The sequence below is a fragment of the Scyliorhinus torazame genome, chromosome 23, assembly GCF_047496885.1.
Source record: "Scyliorhinus torazame isolate Kashiwa2021f chromosome 23, sScyTor2.1, whole genome shotgun sequence".
Classification (NCBI taxonomy): domain Eukaryota; kingdom Metazoa; phylum Chordata; class Chondrichthyes; order Carcharhiniformes; family Scyliorhinidae; genus Scyliorhinus; species Scyliorhinus torazame.
In genome coordinates this window covers 31,531,293-31,549,360 of record NC_092729.1, presented here as the reverse complement: position 1 = coordinate 31,549,360, position 18,068 = coordinate 31,531,293, and the positions used below count along the sequence as shown (strand labels likewise).

The 18,068-nt window shown below is 45.5% G+C and overlaps 1 protein-coding gene and 1 long non-coding RNA gene across 4 annotated transcripts in view; one reads left to right on the top strand and one right to left on the bottom strand.

Moving 5' to 3' along the window:
• LOC140399577 (uncharacterized) overlaps positions 1 to 18,068 on the bottom strand; it is a 133,612-nt gene that overhangs the window by 19,668 nt on the left and 95,876 nt on the right. The gene's annotated exons all lie outside the window — the stretch shown is intronic.
• The window catches only part of LOC140399576 (Fc receptor-like protein 5), a 105,598-nt gene that overhangs the window by 5,426 nt on the left and 82,104 nt on the right, over positions 1 to 18,068 (top strand). For all 3 annotated transcript variants that reach the window (XM_072489114.1, XM_072489115.1, XM_072489116.1), the window contains exon 2: positions 13,541 to 13,570. In XM_072489114.1, the coding sequence (XP_072345215.1) occupies positions 13,541 to 13,570 (30 nt within the window). The remainder of the gene's footprint in view (positions 1 to 13,540; positions 13,571 to 18,068) is intronic.

Sequence of the window (18,068 nt, the reverse complement as noted above, 5' to 3'; positions counted from 1 at the left end):
CCACCTATACACCCATCTATTCAAATACCCATCTAACTTTCCAAATGTACACCCATCTATCCAAATAACCATCTAACTTTCCACCTATACACACGTCTAACCAAATACCCATCTAACTTTCCACCTATACACCCATCTAACCAAATAACCATCTAACTGTCCACCTATACACCCATCTAACCAAATACCCATCTAACCTTCCAACTATGCACCCATCTATCCAAATACCCATCTACCTTTCCACCTATAAACCCATCTAACCAAGTAACCAACTAACATTGTACCTATACACCCATCTATCCAAATACCCATCTACCTTTCCACCTATACATCCATCTATCCAAATACTCATCTAACGTTCCACCTAAACACCCATCTATCCAAATACCCATCTAACATTCTACCGATACACCCATCTAACCAAATACCCATCTAACTTTCCACCTATACACCCATTTATCCAAATACCCATCTAACTTTCCACCTATACACCCATCTAACCAAAAACACATCTAACTTTCCACCTATACACCCATCTATCCAAATACCCATCTAACTTTCAACCTATCCACCCATCTATCCAAATACCCATCTAACTTTCCACCTATACACCCATCTATCCAAATACCCATCTAAATTTCAACCAATACACCCATCTATCCAAATACCCATCTAACTTTCCACCTATACACCCATCTATCCAAATACCAATCTAACTTTCCACCTATACACCGTCTATCCAAAGACCCATCTAACTTTCCACCTATACACTCATCTATCCAAATACCCATCTAACGTTCCACCTATAGACCCATCTATCCAAAGACCCATCTAACTTTCCACCTATACACCCATCTATCCAAATACCCATGTAACATTCCACCTATACACCCATCTAACCAAATATCCATCTAACCTTCCACCTATACACCCATCTAACCAAATACCCAACTAACTTTCCACCTATACACCCATCTATCCAAATACCCATCTAACTTTCCACCTATACACCCATCTATCCAAATACCCATCTAACTTTCCACCTATACACCCATGTAACCAAATACCCATCTAACTTTCCACCTATACACCCATCTAGCCAAATACCCATATAACTTTCCACCTATACACCCATCTATCCAAATACCCATCTAACTTTCCACCTATACACCCATCTAATCAAATACCCATCTAACTTTCCACCTCTACACCCATCTATCCAAATACCCATCTAACTTTCCACCTCTACAGCCATCTAACCAAATACCCATTTAACTTACCACCTATACACCCATCTATCCAAATACCCATCTAACTTTCCACCTATACACCCATCTAACCAAATATCCATCTAACTTTCCACCTATACACCCATCTATCCAAATACCCATCTAACCTTCCACCTCTTCACCCATCTATCCACATTCCCATCTAACATTCCACCTATACACCCATCTAACCAAATACCCATCTAACTTTCCACCTCTTCACCCATCTATCCACATTCCCATCTAACATTCCACCTATAGACCCATCTAACCAAATATCCATCTATCTTTCCATCTATACACCCATCTATCCAAATAACCACCTAACCTTCCACCTATACACCCATCTAACCAAATACCCACCTAACTTTCCACCTGTACACCCATCTATCCAAATAACCATCTAACCTTCCACCTATACATCCATCTAACCAAATACCCATCTAACTTTCCACCTGTACACCCACCTAACCAAATAATCATCTAACGCTCCACCTAAACACCCACCTATCCAAATACCCATCTAACTTTCTACCTATACACCCATCTAACCAAATACCCATCTAACTTTCCACCTATACACCCATCTATCCAAATACCCATCTAACTTTCCACCTAGACATCCATCTATCCAAATACCCATCTAACTTTCCACCAATACACCCATCTATCCAAATAATCATCTAACTTTCCACCTATACACCCATCTATCCAAATACCCATCTAACTTTCCACCTAGACATCCATCTATCCAAATACCCATCTAACCTCTCCACCTACACACCCATCTATTCAAATACCCATCTAACTTTCCAAATGTACACCCATCTATCCAAATAACCATCTAACTTTCCACCTATACACACGTCTAACCAAATACCCATCTAACTTTCCACCTATACACCCATCTAACCAAATAACCATCTAACTGTCCACCTATACACCCATCTAACCAAATACCCATCTAACCTTCCAACTATGCACCCATCTATCCAAATACCCATCTACCTTTCCACCTATAAACCCATCTAACCAAGTAACCAACTAACATTGTACCTATACACCCATCTATCCAAATACCCATCTACCTTTCCACCTATACATCCATCTATCCAAATACTCATCTAACGTTCCACCTAAACACCCATCTATCCAAATACCCATCTAACATTCTACCGATACACCCATCTAACCAAATACCCATCTAACTTTCCACCTATACACCCATTTATCCAAATACCCATCTAACTTTCCACCTATACACCCATCTAACCAAAAACACATCTAACTTTCCACCTATACACCCATCTATCCAAATACCCATCTAACTTTCAACCTATCCACCCATCTATCCAAATACCCATCTAACTTTCCACCTATACACCCATCTATCCAAATACCCATCTAAATTTCAACCAATACACCCATCTATCCAAATACCCATCTAACTTTCCACCTATACACCCATCTATCCAAGTACCAATCTAACTTTCCCTCTATACACCGTCTATCCAAATACCCATCTAACTTTCCACCTATACACTCATCTATCCAAATACCCATCTAACTTTCCACCTATAGACCCATCTATCCAAAGACCCATCTAACTTTCCACCTATACACCCATCTATCCAAATACCCATGTAACTTTCCACCTATACACCCATCTAACCAAATATCCATCTAACCTTCCACCTATACACCCATCTAACCAAATACCCATCTAACTTTCCACCTATACACCCATCTATCCAAATACCCATCTAACTTTCCACCTATACACCCATCTATCCAAATACCCATCTAACTTTCCACCTATACACCCATCTTACCAAATAACCATCTAACTTTCCACCTATACACCAATCTAACCAAATACCCATCTAACTTTCCACCTATACACCCATGTAACCAAATACCCATCTAACTTTCCACCTATACACCCATCTAGCCAAATACCCATATAACCTTCCACCTATACACCCATCTATCCAAATACCCATCTAACTTTCCACCTATAAACCCATCTAATCAAATACCCATCTAACTTTCCACCTCTACACCCATCTATCCAAATACCCATCTAACTTTCCACCTCTACACCCATCTAACCAAATACCCATCTAACTTACCACCTATACACCCATCTATCCAAATACCCATCTAACTTTCCACCTATACACCCATCTAACCAAATATCCATCTAACTTTCCACCTATACACCCATCTATCCAAATACCCATCTAACCTTCCACCTCTTCACCCATCTATCCACGTTCCCATCTAACATTCCACCTATACACCCATCTAACCAAATACCCATCTAACTTTCCACCTCTTCACCCATCTATCCACATTCCCATCTAACATTCCACCTATAGACCCATCTAACCAAATATCCATCTATCTTTCCACCTATACACCCATCTATCCAAATAACCATCTAACCTTCCACCTATACACCCATCTAACTAAATACCCACCTAACTTTCCACCTGTACACCCATCTATCCAAATAACCATCTAACCTTCCAACTATACACCCATCTAACCAAATACCCACCTAACTTTCCACCTGTACACCCATCTATCCAAATAACCATCTAACCTTCCACCTATACACCCATCTAACCAAATACCCACCTAACTTTCCACCTATACACCCATCTAACCAAATAACCATCTAACCTTCCACCTATACACCCATCTAACCAAATACCCACCTAACTTTCCACCTGTACATCCATCTATCCAAATACCCATCTAACTTTCCACCTATACACCCATCTAACCAAATAACCATCTAACTTTCCACCTATACATCCATCTATCCAAATACCCATCTAACTTTCCATTTAAACACCCACCTTTCCAAATGCCTACATAACTACCTACCCACCTAATGGGCGGCACGGTAGCACAGTGGTTAGCAATGCTGCCTTACAACGCCAAATACGCGGGTTTGATTCCCGGCTTCAGGAACTGTCTGTGCGGAGTATGCACGTTCTCCCCGTCTGCATGGATTTCCTCTTGGTGCTCCGGTTTTCCTCCCAAATGTCCCAATATACCTGCTTGTTAGATTAATTGGATATTCTGAGTTCTCCCTCAGTGTATCCGAACAGGATTTGGTGTGTGGTGATGAATGGATTTTCACAGCAAATCCATGACTTAACTTCATAAGTACGCCTTCTTATGACACTAATACAGGTTATAGATTAAATTAACTTTCCACCTATATATCTACATTTTCAAATACCTATTTAACTTTCCACCTGTCCACCCACCTTTCCAAACACCGAGCCAACGTTCCACAGATATAACTATTCCAAATGCCTGCCTACCTTTGCACTGATATACCTAACTTTCCGGGTGTCTGACGATCTTTCCACTTCCCTATCTCCCGTTACAGCCACAAATTCATAAGTATAATGCTCGGAAGCTACCGCCATCGAATCCTGGAGGTGTGGGGGTCGGTGTTATTGAGGTGTCGGGTACCTCTTCGTCCGGATTAGGGCCTGCAGAACGTCACACTTGCATCCAGTCTGGTCTCTGCATTCTTTAAACAAATATCACCTCCAAGTAAACACCGCGTCCAGAGCTTCAATGGGCCGACAGTGTTTTCCTCAAATGTCAGCCAGGCGGAGTGCATTTCCCGTACCAGCCTCCCCGAACAGGCGCCGGAATGTGGCGACTAGGGGCTTTTCACAGTAACTTCATTTGAAGCCTACTTGTGACAATAAGCTATTTTCATATTTTCATATTTCATTTCTTTTTTAGCAAACTCTTTCTGAGATTGAACATAATCCACTGCCGACAGCCACAGTTTAGGGCGGATGTCAGGTGAATGGGGAGGGTTCAGAATGTTTCGAAGGTTGGGGGTTGGGAGTTCGAGTTTTAGTTTGGGAAAGCTGAAATTGCTCTACTTGAAAAAAATGGGCTGAAGATAGATTTGACAGAAGTGTGCAAAAGTATAAGAAGTTTGGTTGAGGTAGACGAAGAAAATATGTTAAATGCTGAAGACACAAGGACCAGATTCTCAGTAAAAGGTACCGCGCGATTCCGAGTTTTTAATTCATTGAGTTTAGTAACCTGCAACTCACTGCACACGAGGCTGGTAGATGGGGATGTCATGGATGATGCTGAAAGGAAATTGAATGGGCCCTTGAAGAAAATACTCCTACATTTCGCTGGGGCGAGTGACTGGGGGAAAAGGAATGAATTGGGTCTCTCTATGAAGTCCCATCCTGGGCTCAGTGACCGAAAATGGCATTGTTCTCTCCCAGAAATGACTATGTACCTCTTTGATTCAAAACACACTGCCCTCATTAACTCCCTCCACTGCTACCAGAGAACGCAATTGAATTATTAAACCTTAATTTGTCTCAAAATCAAATCCTTGCAGACTACAATTTGAAACATGGGACAATTCATTTTGTCTGGATGAATGACTCTTAAACTGGCCCACACTCCCCGCCCACATCACCCAACCCTCGACCCCCACAAATAAGAATTTGACTCGCCGTTCGTTATTATATTCACATGAGCTTTTCAACATTTGAAAATCTCCTTTTTTTCCGGCATCATTATGATGTGTGGCAGAAACCTTAAGAGTTTTGACAAGCAACCAGATCTGGGCGTACACGTCAACTGGCCAACGAAAGTGGTAACGCTGTTGTAGAATGTAGTCAAGAAGGCATACGGCATACATGCCTTCATCGAACTGGACTTCCTTATAATAATTTGCAGGTTGCAGCTGTCTAGATCCTGAGTTAGGCCACTCTTTGGATTTGGTGTTCAATACTGTCGCCACACTACCAGAAGGATGCGGAGGCTTTGGTGAGGGTACAGCATAGGTATACCAATGTGTTGCCCGGTTATGGAGGGCGTTAGCTATGAGGAGAGGTTTGATGAACTAGGTTTCTTCTCACTGGCCCGATGGAGGTTGATGGGGGACCTGATGAAGATAACAAATTTTTGAAGGGCATGCACAGAGTCAGAAGCTTTTTAACCAGGGTGGAAGAGTCAATTACTAGGGGAGATAGGTTTAAGGTGCGACCGGCAAGGCTTAGAGCAGATGTGCGAGGGAAGTGCTTTCCACAGAGGGTAGTGGGTACCTGGAACTCACTGCGGGAGGACGTGGTAGGAGCACGTACGATAGTGACGTTGAAGGGGCGACTTGACAAACACAAGAATTGATGGGAATAGAGGGATACGGACACCAGAAATGTAGAATATTTTAGGCATGACGGGCAGCATGGCCAGCGCAGGCTTGAAGGGCCGAATGGCCTGTTCCTATGCTGTACTTTTCTTTGCCCTTTGTATGCGGAAAACGGAAATTTCACGATTCCTCTTTGATCCCTCAACAGCGAAAGTGCCCTTTCCATTCTCTATTCTAGATTGAGTGACTGCAGATCTTTAATTCCCTCCTGATATGAATCATCCTTTACAATGCCTCTTCATGTCCTGTTGACCGCAAAAATTGTCAGTTTTAATTTTCATTGCAAGGAAATGCAAAATATAGATTCAGAAAGTCAACCACAGGGATGTATCGATCAGTGAGTCATCTGGTTATTGGTGCTCATTAAAAGCCTCTCAAGCTCCCTTTTATTTTACTTCTCATCTTTGGGCACTAAGGTGCAAGTTGTCCTGGCCAATCTACCTAACCCAGATATCTGTGGACTGTGGGTCGACCGGGAGAACCCGGAAGAAACCCATGCAGAGACGGCAATAACGTGCAAACAAATCACAGACAGTGACCCAAACCGGGTATCGAACCTGAGACCCTGGTGCTGCGAGGCAACAGTGCTAAACACTGTGCCACCGTGGAGTACCAACCTTCTGCCTTGTGATGTAACTGGTCTGTACATCAGCTACCCGTTGTTTGAAGGCCTAATATTATCCCTTTACTCTTTTATAATAATGAGAATAATAATAATCTTTACTTTCACAAGTAGGTTTATATTAACACTGCAATGAAGTTACTGTGAAAAAGCCCTTGTCGCCACATTCCGGCGCCTGTTCGGGTACACAGAGGGAGAATTCAGAATGTCCAATTCACCCAACAAGCACGTGTTTGCGGACTTGTGGGAACAAACCGGAGCACCCGGAGGAAACCCACGCAGACACTGGGAGAAGGTGCAGACTCCGCACAGACTGTGACCAAAGCCGGGAATCGAACCCGGGACCCTGGCGCTGTGAAGCAACAGTGATAATCACTATGCTAGAGTGCCGCCCTTGTGGCTGTTCCTTGCATTTTATCTGGGACAGATTCTTGTTCTAACCATTGTGATTAGCCCACATCCAATAATTATTCTCATCTTTGCTCTAAGTAAATAATGAACATATGATACAGTTGATGGAGGAGACCATTCGGCCCATAGGGCCTGGCGCTCCATTCAATGTGATCATGGTTTAGCTAGATTTTGAACTCCATTTTCCCGCCCTCTACCCGTATCGCTTATTTTCCCAAAACGCTAATAATCTGCCTATCCCTGCCTGAAATCAATTCGGCAATGGAGATTTAACAACCTTCTGGAGCAGATAATTCTAAAGTTTCACAACCCTCTGCGTTAACTAATGCCTCCTTATCTCAATGCTACACGAACTGTGCTTCCTCCTGAGGCTGAGTCCCGTGTTCTCGATTACCCCACCAGAGGAAACAACAAGAGATACCCGATCATCATCTTCGGAAGCTTAAATGTTTCAGTGAGGTGGCCTGTCATTCTACTAAACTTCATAGAATATTGTGCAATTTACTCAGCGTCACATGATACGGAAATCCACTCATCCATGGGTTCAGTTTCGTGAAACTTGGCTGTCCAGCCTCTAATGTAAGCAGACCTTTTCCGAATGATGAGTACTTCACATGGTACTCCAGAGACAACCTGGACCTGACTTTGTACAAATGTACCAAATCTTCTCTTGTCTTTTACTCAAATCCATTTAATCTCACGTGTTCCTGATCTAGAACGATTCTAATGCTGAATATATTGTGATCATTGTTCCTCAGATTCCTTCCAGGTAATATATGCGACACTTGCCCCAATTTTTTACATGGGAATGGCTGTTTTTCTTTGTTTTATAACTTATTGTCACAAGTCGGCTTCAATGAAGTTACTGTGAAAAGCCCCTAGTCGGCACATTCCGGCACCTGTTGCAAGAGGCCGGTCCGGGAATTGAACCCACGCTGCTGGCATTGTTCTGCATCACAAGCCAGCTGTTTAGCCCAGTGTGCTAAACCAGCCCTAGCACTTGGCTGAAAACATGTTGGTCAACTAATGTCGCCACTGCTTTTGCTCCTGACTTTTCCAATGAAAAAAGAACAAAGAACGGTACAGCACAGGAGCAAGTCCTTCAGCCCTCCAAGCCCACGCCGAACATGACGCCCGCCTCACTTAAAACCTTCTAATCTTCCGGGGTCCGCATCCCCTTATTCCCATCTTATTCATGTATTTGTAAAGACGCCTCTTAAACGTCCCTTTCGTCCCTGCTTCCAACACGTCTCGAAAAGCGAGTTCCAGGCACCCCCTACCCTCTGTGTAAAAAACAACTTCTCTCGCAAATCCCCTCTCAACTTTGCCATTCGTACTTTAAACCTCTATCTCCTTGTAATTAATTCTTCCACCCTGGTAAATGTTTTTGGGAGTATCCGCTCTGTCCCTCATACTTTTGTAGCATCTGTGGGGAAAGAACGGAGCTAATGTTTTGAGTCTAGAAGCGTCTTTGGCAAAGCTTATCCCCCCATTCCTCCCATCAGACTGGAACTGAAATTTCGGTATTTAGTCATCATAAACGCTTTCTTATTATAGAAAAACCGACAATACCAGCTGGAGTAGGCCATTCAGTCCTTCTAGCCTGTTCCCTATATCCCACCAAGATTTAACCCTGCACAATTTCCTGTGTTTATCTCAACCAAATAGATGTAGGCCAATGTTAGCAAACTGCCAACGGGCTACCAGAGACCTGTTGCTATCGACGCGTTCTTATTGCATTATTTCTCAAAGGAACATTGAAGCAAAGGTTGTTAATTAGTCTGGCCTAATCTGCACGGTCATAAAATCGTCTGCTGCTACAAGAATTCCCCACTTTCCCCACGTCCCTTAATGTCATGGGTATCCACACATCCATCGAAATCCGACTCTGATTGATTGGCATTCAATATCCCTTGGGATGGAATGGGTGGGGGGATTCTAAAGATGCACCACCTTCTAAGTGAAAACATTCCTTCGCACCTCAGTATTAAATGACCTGCCCCTTATTTCGAGAGGTTTTGGACCCAGCCGCAAAAGCGAAAGGGGACGATGTGCATGTTCCCAGTCATGACATGTAAGAAGTTTTGACATTGAGCTCAGATCACCCAAGTACGCCAAAATACGCCTAATGTCTTGGAACCAAAGAATTGCGACAGTGCTGAAGGAGGCAATTCGGCCCATCGAGTCTGCACCGAACCTTTTAATGTGCGCCTTCCTCGGCCCACTCCAGCGCCCAATCGATAATTGCCTCTCAGAAGACAATCAGGTAATATAGTAAATACCAGAAAGCTTTAGAATACTGACAGGTAGAGGGATCTGAGTGCACTGGTCGACAGGTCACTGAATGTGTCAAGGCAGGTGGAGAAAGAAGTCCAGAAGGCATACGGCATGCTTGCCTTCATTGGCCCGGTCATTGAGTTTAATAATTGGCAAGTCATGTTGCAGCTGTGCAGAACCATAGTTAGGCCTCACTTGGAATATAGTGTTCAATTCTGGTGGCCACACTACCAGAAGGGTTAAGGCTTTGTAGAGGGTACAGAAGAGGTTTACCGGCATGTTGCCTAGTATGGAGGGTATTAGCTATGAGGGAGGTTGGATAAAACTGTTTTGTTCTCACTGGAACGACGGAAGTTGGGGGGCGACGTGATAGAAGTCTACAAAATTATGAGGGGCATGGACAGAGAGGATTGTCAGATGCTTTTTCACGGGTGGAAGTGTCAATTACGAGGGGGGCATAAGTTTAAGATGCACGTGGCAAACTTTAGAGGAAATGTGGGAAGGAAGATTTCTTACACAGATGGTAGTGGGGGCCTGGAACTCGCTACCGGAGAAGGCAACATTGATGTTTAAGGAGCGTCTTGAAAATACATGAATAAGATGGTAACAGCACCATTCCGATCCCTGAAGTGTAAAATCTTTTAGGTTAGACGGACAGTGTGGTGGACGCAGGCTTGGGGGGCCAATGGGCCTTTCCTGTGCTGTACTGTTCTTGGGTTCATTTTCCTTTGTCATCCCAGGAGTCAGCCTGGTGAACCTGTCCAGCGCTCCCTCCAGGGCAGTCATGGCGTTTCTGAGCGCATGAGAGCAAAACTGTCCACAATGCTCCATGTTTGGACTCGTCAACGTTTTGTACAATCGCAGCAGGAAACCTTTACTCCGGGCCCCAAATCCCTTTGCAATTAATATCAAAACTGCAAACACTTAACTTCCGATCAATGTACAAGTTCAAGTCAATGGTATATACAAAGACTAATCAGTGCGAAACATCACTGCACATTCTCCAATGTAAATCATTCAATATTCCCCTTTGTTTTCTGTCCTTGCGCCTGGCAGTTATGATCAAGCTCATTACCCTCATAAATACACTCAATCACGTCCTGGAAGAAAAATAAGTTTTTTTCACACATTCCCTATCTCTATCTCATGTGTCATTTCTGTGACTAACTTGTCTCTCAGTCCTTAACTTCCTCTCTCACTCAGTCTCTTTGGCCTTACTCTGCCCACCTCTCATACTACTATAGACTGTGTCAGTGTATTGTCAAATGGTACCTTTGGGTATTGTTATCTCTCTCGCCCTCTTTGTCTCTCTCTCTCCGGGCGCTTTCTCTCTCTCTCTCTCTGTCTATCACTCTATCTAAGTATCTCTCCATCCATTCTCTCTCTCATACACAGACATACAATACTCACTGTATTCCGCGCACACAGGCACAGAGGCATCAATACTCTCTCTCTATCTCTCTCTCTCTCTTTCATACACACAAACAGCACTCACTCACGCTCACACGCACAGGCGTACAGACTGTCTATCTAGCTCTCGATCTCTCTATTCCATCCACAAACAAGATTCACACTCGCGCGCATACACAGACACAGAGGCATTGATGCTCTCTCTCTCTCTATCTATCTCTCTATCTCTCTCTCTCTGTTTCATTCACACACAGACAACCACGGTCAAAGGACCAGTTGTATTAATGCACTCCCCCCCCCCCCCATCCTCTCTCTCTGAATATATATATATATATATATCATTCATATACACAAACAGACAACGCTCATGGACGCAGGAACAGTGGCATTAATTCTCTCTTCATATCTATCTATCTATCTCTATCTATCGCTCCCCCTCTTTCATACACACACAGCCACAGACACACATGCTATTCTATTCAGCACGGTAGCATTGTGGATAGCACAATTGCTTCACAGCTCCAGGGTCCCAGGTTCGATTCCAGCTTGGGTCACTGTCTGTGCGGAGTCTGCACGTCCTCCCCGTGTGTGCGTGGGTTTCCTCCCACAGTCCAAAGATGTGCAGATTAGGTGGATTGGCCGTGATAAATTGCCCTTAGTGTCCAAAATTGCCCTTAGTGTTGGGTGGGGTTACTAGGTTATGGGGATAGGGTGGAGGTGTTAACCTTGGGTAGGGTGCTCTTTCCAAGAGCCGGTGCAGACTCGATGGGCCAAATGGCCTCCTTCTGCACTGTAAATTCTATGATTCTCAAGCTTTGATTAGTAAGTTTGCAGACGACACAAAGGTTAGTGGAATTGCGGATAGCGATGAGGACTGTCTGAGGATACAGCAGGATTTAGATTGTCTGGAGACTTGGGCGGAGAGATGGCAGATGGAGTTTAATCCGGACAAATGTGAGGTAATGCATTTTGGAAGGGCTAATGCAGGTAGGGAATATACAGTGAATGGTAGAACCCTCAAGAGTATTGAAAGTCAAAGAGATCTAGGAGTACAGGTCCACAGGTCATTGAAAGGGGCAACACAGGTGGAGAAGGTAGTCAAGAAGGCATACGGCATGCTTGCCTTCATTGGCCGGGGCATTGAGTATAAGAATTGGCAAGTCATGTTGCAGCTGTATAGAACCTTAGTTAGGCCACACTTGGAGTATAGTGTTCAATTCTGGTCTCCACACTACCAGAAGGATGTGGAGGCTTTAGACAGGATGCAGAAGAGATTTACCAGAATGTTGCCTGGTCTGGAGTGCATAAGCTATGAGGAGCGATTGAATAAACTCGGTTTGTTCTCACTGGAACGAAGGAGGTTGAGGGGCGACCTGATAGAGGTATACAAAATTATGAGGGGCATAGACAGAGTGGATAGTCAGAGGCTTTTCCCCAGTGTAGAGGGGTCAATTACTAGGGGGCATAGGTTTAAGGTGAGATGGCAAGGTTTAGAGTAGATGTACGAGGCAAGTTTTTTACGCAGAGGGTAGTGGGTGCCTGGAACTCACTACCGGAGGAGGTAGTGGAAGCAGGGACGATAGGGACATTTAAGGGGCATCTTGACAAATATATGAATAGGATGGGAATAGAAGGATACGGACCCAGGAAGTGTAGAAGATTGTAGTTTAGTCGGGCAGTATGGTCGGCACGGGCTTGGAGGGCCGAAGGGCCTGTTCCTGTGCTGTACATTTCTTTGTTCTTTGTTCTTTGTTTGTTCTTTCATTCTATCTAACTGTCTGTCTATCTATCAATTATCTATCTACCTTTCTATCCATCCATCTATCTATATGTCTTTCTACCTATCTCTCGCTCTCTCTCTCACACACACACAAACTGCACTCACACACGCGCACCCACAGGGACAGCGAAATTCTTGTTCTCTATCTATATCTATATCTATCTCTTCTCTCTCACACACAACCAACACTCACACACTCAGGATCAGAGACATCCCTGCTCTCTGTCTCCCTCACACAAATCACCAACTGACTGTTAAGGTGCTGGAGAAACTCACACCTCAGCACCAATCCATTTGCAATTAACTCCGTTTTACAGATTAAAGCAACGACCAGCACTTTCTCTCCCGAATGTTAGTCTCATGATTATTGACAGTCACGATCTTCAACAGATCACTTTTGGTCAAAAGTTCTATTTCAGGACATGGCTCTGAGAAAAAGCAAACAGGAATGTGTCACTTCTCTAGGTTGATTCAAGCTTCCTCTTGTCTCTCAACGCAAGATTGCAGCAAATCAACAGAGTCTTAAAAATTATATTTCTCGTTATGTTTTTCAGTGGGAATGGCATCTCAGTCGGCAGCACAAGGTACGTTGAATTTTGAACGACTATTCGCAACCTTTTAAAGCAACGACATGATAGTCAATATTCATCATGAGCTTCACAGATGCCAATAATCTTTCTTAGTATCACAAGTAGACTTACATTAAAACTGTCACGACGTTACGTTCAAAAGCCCCTCGTCGTCAACCTCTAACGGCTTTTCGGCTACACGGAGGGAGAATTTAGATTGTCTTTCGCACCCTATGGGAGGAAACCGGAGCACCCGGAGGAATCCCAAGCAGACATGGGGTTATCGCACAGATGCCGCACAGAAAATGACATACGCCAGGAATCGAACCCTTGTCCCTGGTGCTGTGAAGCAAGAGTGCTAACCATTGTGCTCACGTGTCAATCTATAGGTTGCGAGGCGGTAGATGTAGAACTCAGATGAGGAGGAACTACTTCTCACAGAGGATGGTAAACCTGTGGAACTCGCTGCCCCGGAGTGCGGTGGAATCTGAATCATTAAATGGTTTCGAGAAGCAAAATATGTAATTCTGATGAAAAATAAACGGGTTAAAGTGATATGGGAAATGGGTAGGTAGGTTAATTTGAGACCAGGAAGAGATCAGTAATGATCTGATTGAATTGTGGAGCAGGTTCACAGGGCTGAATTACGGACTTGCGGGAGCTTCCGGCCTCATCACGCTCTCGCTCTCGCTCAAGAAAAACACGGCCAGTGAATAACGGAACAGGGCCAAAAAATTAATCGGCACCAATGCACTGAAGAGTTTGCTATGAAACCGGCACTCTCCCGTAGGCGAATTCAGGATTCAGCGGAGCGTGGTGTGAAATCAATTATTAACACTTTTGCCCCATGTCCATACAATTAACGACAGCCATCGTTATCCAATAGCCTCCCGTCATTCAGCGGCTTCCCCAGCAATTGGTCACGCTAGCGCCGATTCGAACTCCTTTTTAACAACGTGGACAAGGCATAATGGCTACGGGGGTCTCCCAGGCCATCGGAGGTCCTTGATGGTCTGGGGAAGTGCAGAATGGCTCCGTCTACTGCCCCCGGAATGTTTTTATCCTGGCACTGCCCAGCTCGGCATTGCACCCTGGCAATGGCAAGGCCTCCCCAGGCGTGGGCCACCATGTGAGGGTGGGGGAGACATGGGGCTGGGGAAATTGTGGGGGGGGGGGGGAATCACTTGGGTAACATCGTGCCCACCCTTGGATCCTAACCCCATTCCGGGGACAACCCCCGACCTTGCCCGTCTGCCCCACCATAACCCCACATGGGCTGCGGAGGCCTTCGGCCGCGAAGCTGAAGGCAATCGCTCATAGGGGCGCGTTGCTTGGAGAGACAGGTAAAGGGTCAGGGGTCAGCCCGCAGTGCGGAAGAAAGTGTCAGAGGCATCGTAATGATTGTGCAAAAAGGTGTTTTAATGTGCTGTCCAATACTCCATTCCCGAGAGTGCCGACCCCAACCTTCGCGGCCCCAAAACCCACCCCCTTCCCACCCTCTACCTAACCCACACACCCCTACCTCTGTGCCTTCAGTGATCCTCAACGTGCTTTGCCTTCCCAGCTCTACCACTATATTTCGGTGTTTCCCCGGGATGCACAAAGCATACAAAGTGGCGAGGATTAGTGGGAAACCAGAGGATTGGGAAGCCTTTAAAAGCGAGCAGAGGAGAACGGAGAACTACAAAGCAATAAGCGTGGGGGGTTGGGGGGGGGGGGGGGGGAGATGAAGGACGAGTGAAAGCTAGCGAGTGATATAAAAGAAGATAGGAAGAGATTTTTAAAGATCTAAAAGGTAAGACATAGGCAAAAATAGACATTGGGCAACTAGAACGTGTGGTTGGAGAAGTAATACTAGGAAACAAAGAAATGTCAGACGAACTGAATGGTTACTTTGCATCTGCCTTCACGGTGGAAGACACCAGTGGGATGCCCAAGCTCCAGGAGATCCAGGGGGCAGAGGTGAGTGCTGTGACCATTACTAAGGAGAAGGTTCTGGGGAAACTGAAAGGTCTGAAGGTGGATAAATCACCTGGACCGGATGGACTACACCCCAGGGTTCTAAAAGAGACAGCTGAGGAAATTGTGGAGGCATTAGTGATGATTTTTCATAAATCACTGTAGGCAGGAATGGTCCCAGAGGACTGGACAGTTGCTAATGTAACACCCCTGTTTTAGAAGGGAGGGAGACAGAAGGAAAATTATAGGCCGGTTGGCCTGACTTCGGTCATTGGTAAGATTTTAGAGTCTGTTATTAAAGATGAGATCACGAAGCACTTGGAAGTGCATGGTAAAATAGGACTGAGTCAGCACGGCTTCGTCAAGGGGAGGTCGTGTCTGACAAATCTGTTAACTTTCTTTGAGGAGTTACCAAGCAAGTTAGACAAAGGAGAACCAGTGGACGTGATTTATTTAGATTTCCAGAAGGCCTTTGACAAGGTGCCGCATAGGAGACTGTTAAATAAGTGAAGAGCCCATGGTGTTAAGGGTAAGATCCTGGCATGGATAGAGGATTGGCTGACTGGCAGAAGGCAAAGAGTGGGGAAAAGGGGTCTTTTTCAGGATGGCAGCCGGTGACTAGTGGTGTTCCTCAGGGGTCTGTGCTGGGACCACAACTTTTCACAATATACACTAATGATCTGGAAGAAGGTACTGAAGGCACTGTTGCTAAGTTCGCAGATGATACAAAGATCTGTAGAGGGACAGGTAGTATTGAGGACGCAAGGGGGCTGCAGAAGGACTTGGACAAGCTAGGAGAGTGGGCAATGAAGTAGCAAATGAAGTACAATGTGGAAAAGTGTGAGGTTATGCACTTTGGAAGGAGGAATCTAGGCACAGACTATTTTCAAAATGGGGAAATGATTCGGAAAGCAGAAGCACAAAGGGGCTTGGGAGTCCTTGTTCACGAGTCTCTTAAGGTTAATGTGCAAGTTCAGTCGGCAGTTAGGAAGGCAAATGCAGTGTTAACATTCATGTCAAGGGGGCGAGAATACAAGACCAGGGATGTACTTCTGAGGCTGTATGAGGCTCTGGTCAGACCCCATTTGGAGTATTGTGAGCAGTTTTGGCTCGGTATCTAAGGAATGGTGTGCTGGCCTTGGAAAGGGTCCAGAGGAGGTTCACAAGAATGATCCGTGGAATGAAGAGCTTGTCGTATGACGAACGTTTGAGGACTCTCGGTCTGTACTCGTTGGAGCTTAGAAGCATCTTATTGATACATACAAGATACTGCGAGGCCTGGATTAAGTCCGCTGCTCATATGAGGAGTGTTTGAGGACTCTGGGTCTGTACTCGATGGAGTTTAGAAGTTCGAGGGGCTGGGAGGGGGGGATCTTATTGAAACTTACAGGACAGTGTGAGACCTGGATAGCGTGGACGTGGAGAGAATGTTTCCACTTGTAGGAAAAACTAGAAGCAGAGGACACCATCTCAGACTAAAGGGGCGATCCTTTAAAACAGATGAGGAGGAATTTTTTCAGCCAGAGGGTGGTGAATCTGTGGAACTCTTCCCCGCAGAAGGCTGTGGAGGCCAATTCACTGAGTGTCTTTAAGACCGAGATAGATAGGTTCTTGATCAATAAAGGAATCAGCGGTTATGGGGAGAAGGCAGGAGAATGGGAATGAGAAAAATATCAGCCGTGATTGAATGGCGGAGCAGACTCGATGGGCCGAGTGGCCTAAGTCTGCTCCTATGTCTTATGGTCTTATGCTTAGCTGATCCGTGGCCTTCGGTGTGGCTGGAGGGCGTCATCTAGAGGTGCTGGGGCAGGAGGGCAGCGGCTCACCTGTCGACGACACATTCAGAGCCGTGCCCCCTATCCCGCGTGTAGACCTCAAGACACGGTCTCATCAGAAGGGTACAACTTAGTTGTGTTAGTGGTCACCGTCTCCAGTCCATGTGACGGGCCCCGGTTGGCACTCAGCGCCCCCTTCTCCCGGTCGGTGCCCACTGCCACCCCTGGTGGCTCTCCACATCCCGCGCTATCGTGTCACTGCTCTCGGCTATGCTCCTCAGAAACTGGGACACATCGCCCAGTAACCGGGCCATGTTCGGCAGTGCCTGAGCCATGCTGACCTGCTACTGGGACCAGCTCAGCAGCAACTCGGCCATTCCCACCTGAGAGCAGGACATGTCCCGCAGAAGCCCATCAAGGGGCCTCTGATGACCTGGGAGACCCCGTCCCTGATGCCATTCCGCCTGCTCCACGTTTTAGAAAGGAGAATGAATCGGAGCCACCGTGAGCACTTCCTGGAGACGCCTCAGAATGACAGGAGGCCGATGGATAAACGGCGGCTGGCATTATTCCTTTGGAAATGGGGTTTAAGTTGTGACAACTGCTTGCTCAGCAGGCTCTGGCAACATCCTGACTTTGTCTATGGGAGCTGGTCAGTTGCATCGCAAACAGTTTGGTGTCTGGCCCGGATCTCGGTTTTGGCCTCTCCCGCTGTTCACTGGCCTCATTTTGGGGGGGGCAACAGCGTAACGAGGCTGGAAGATCATGCCCAGAATATT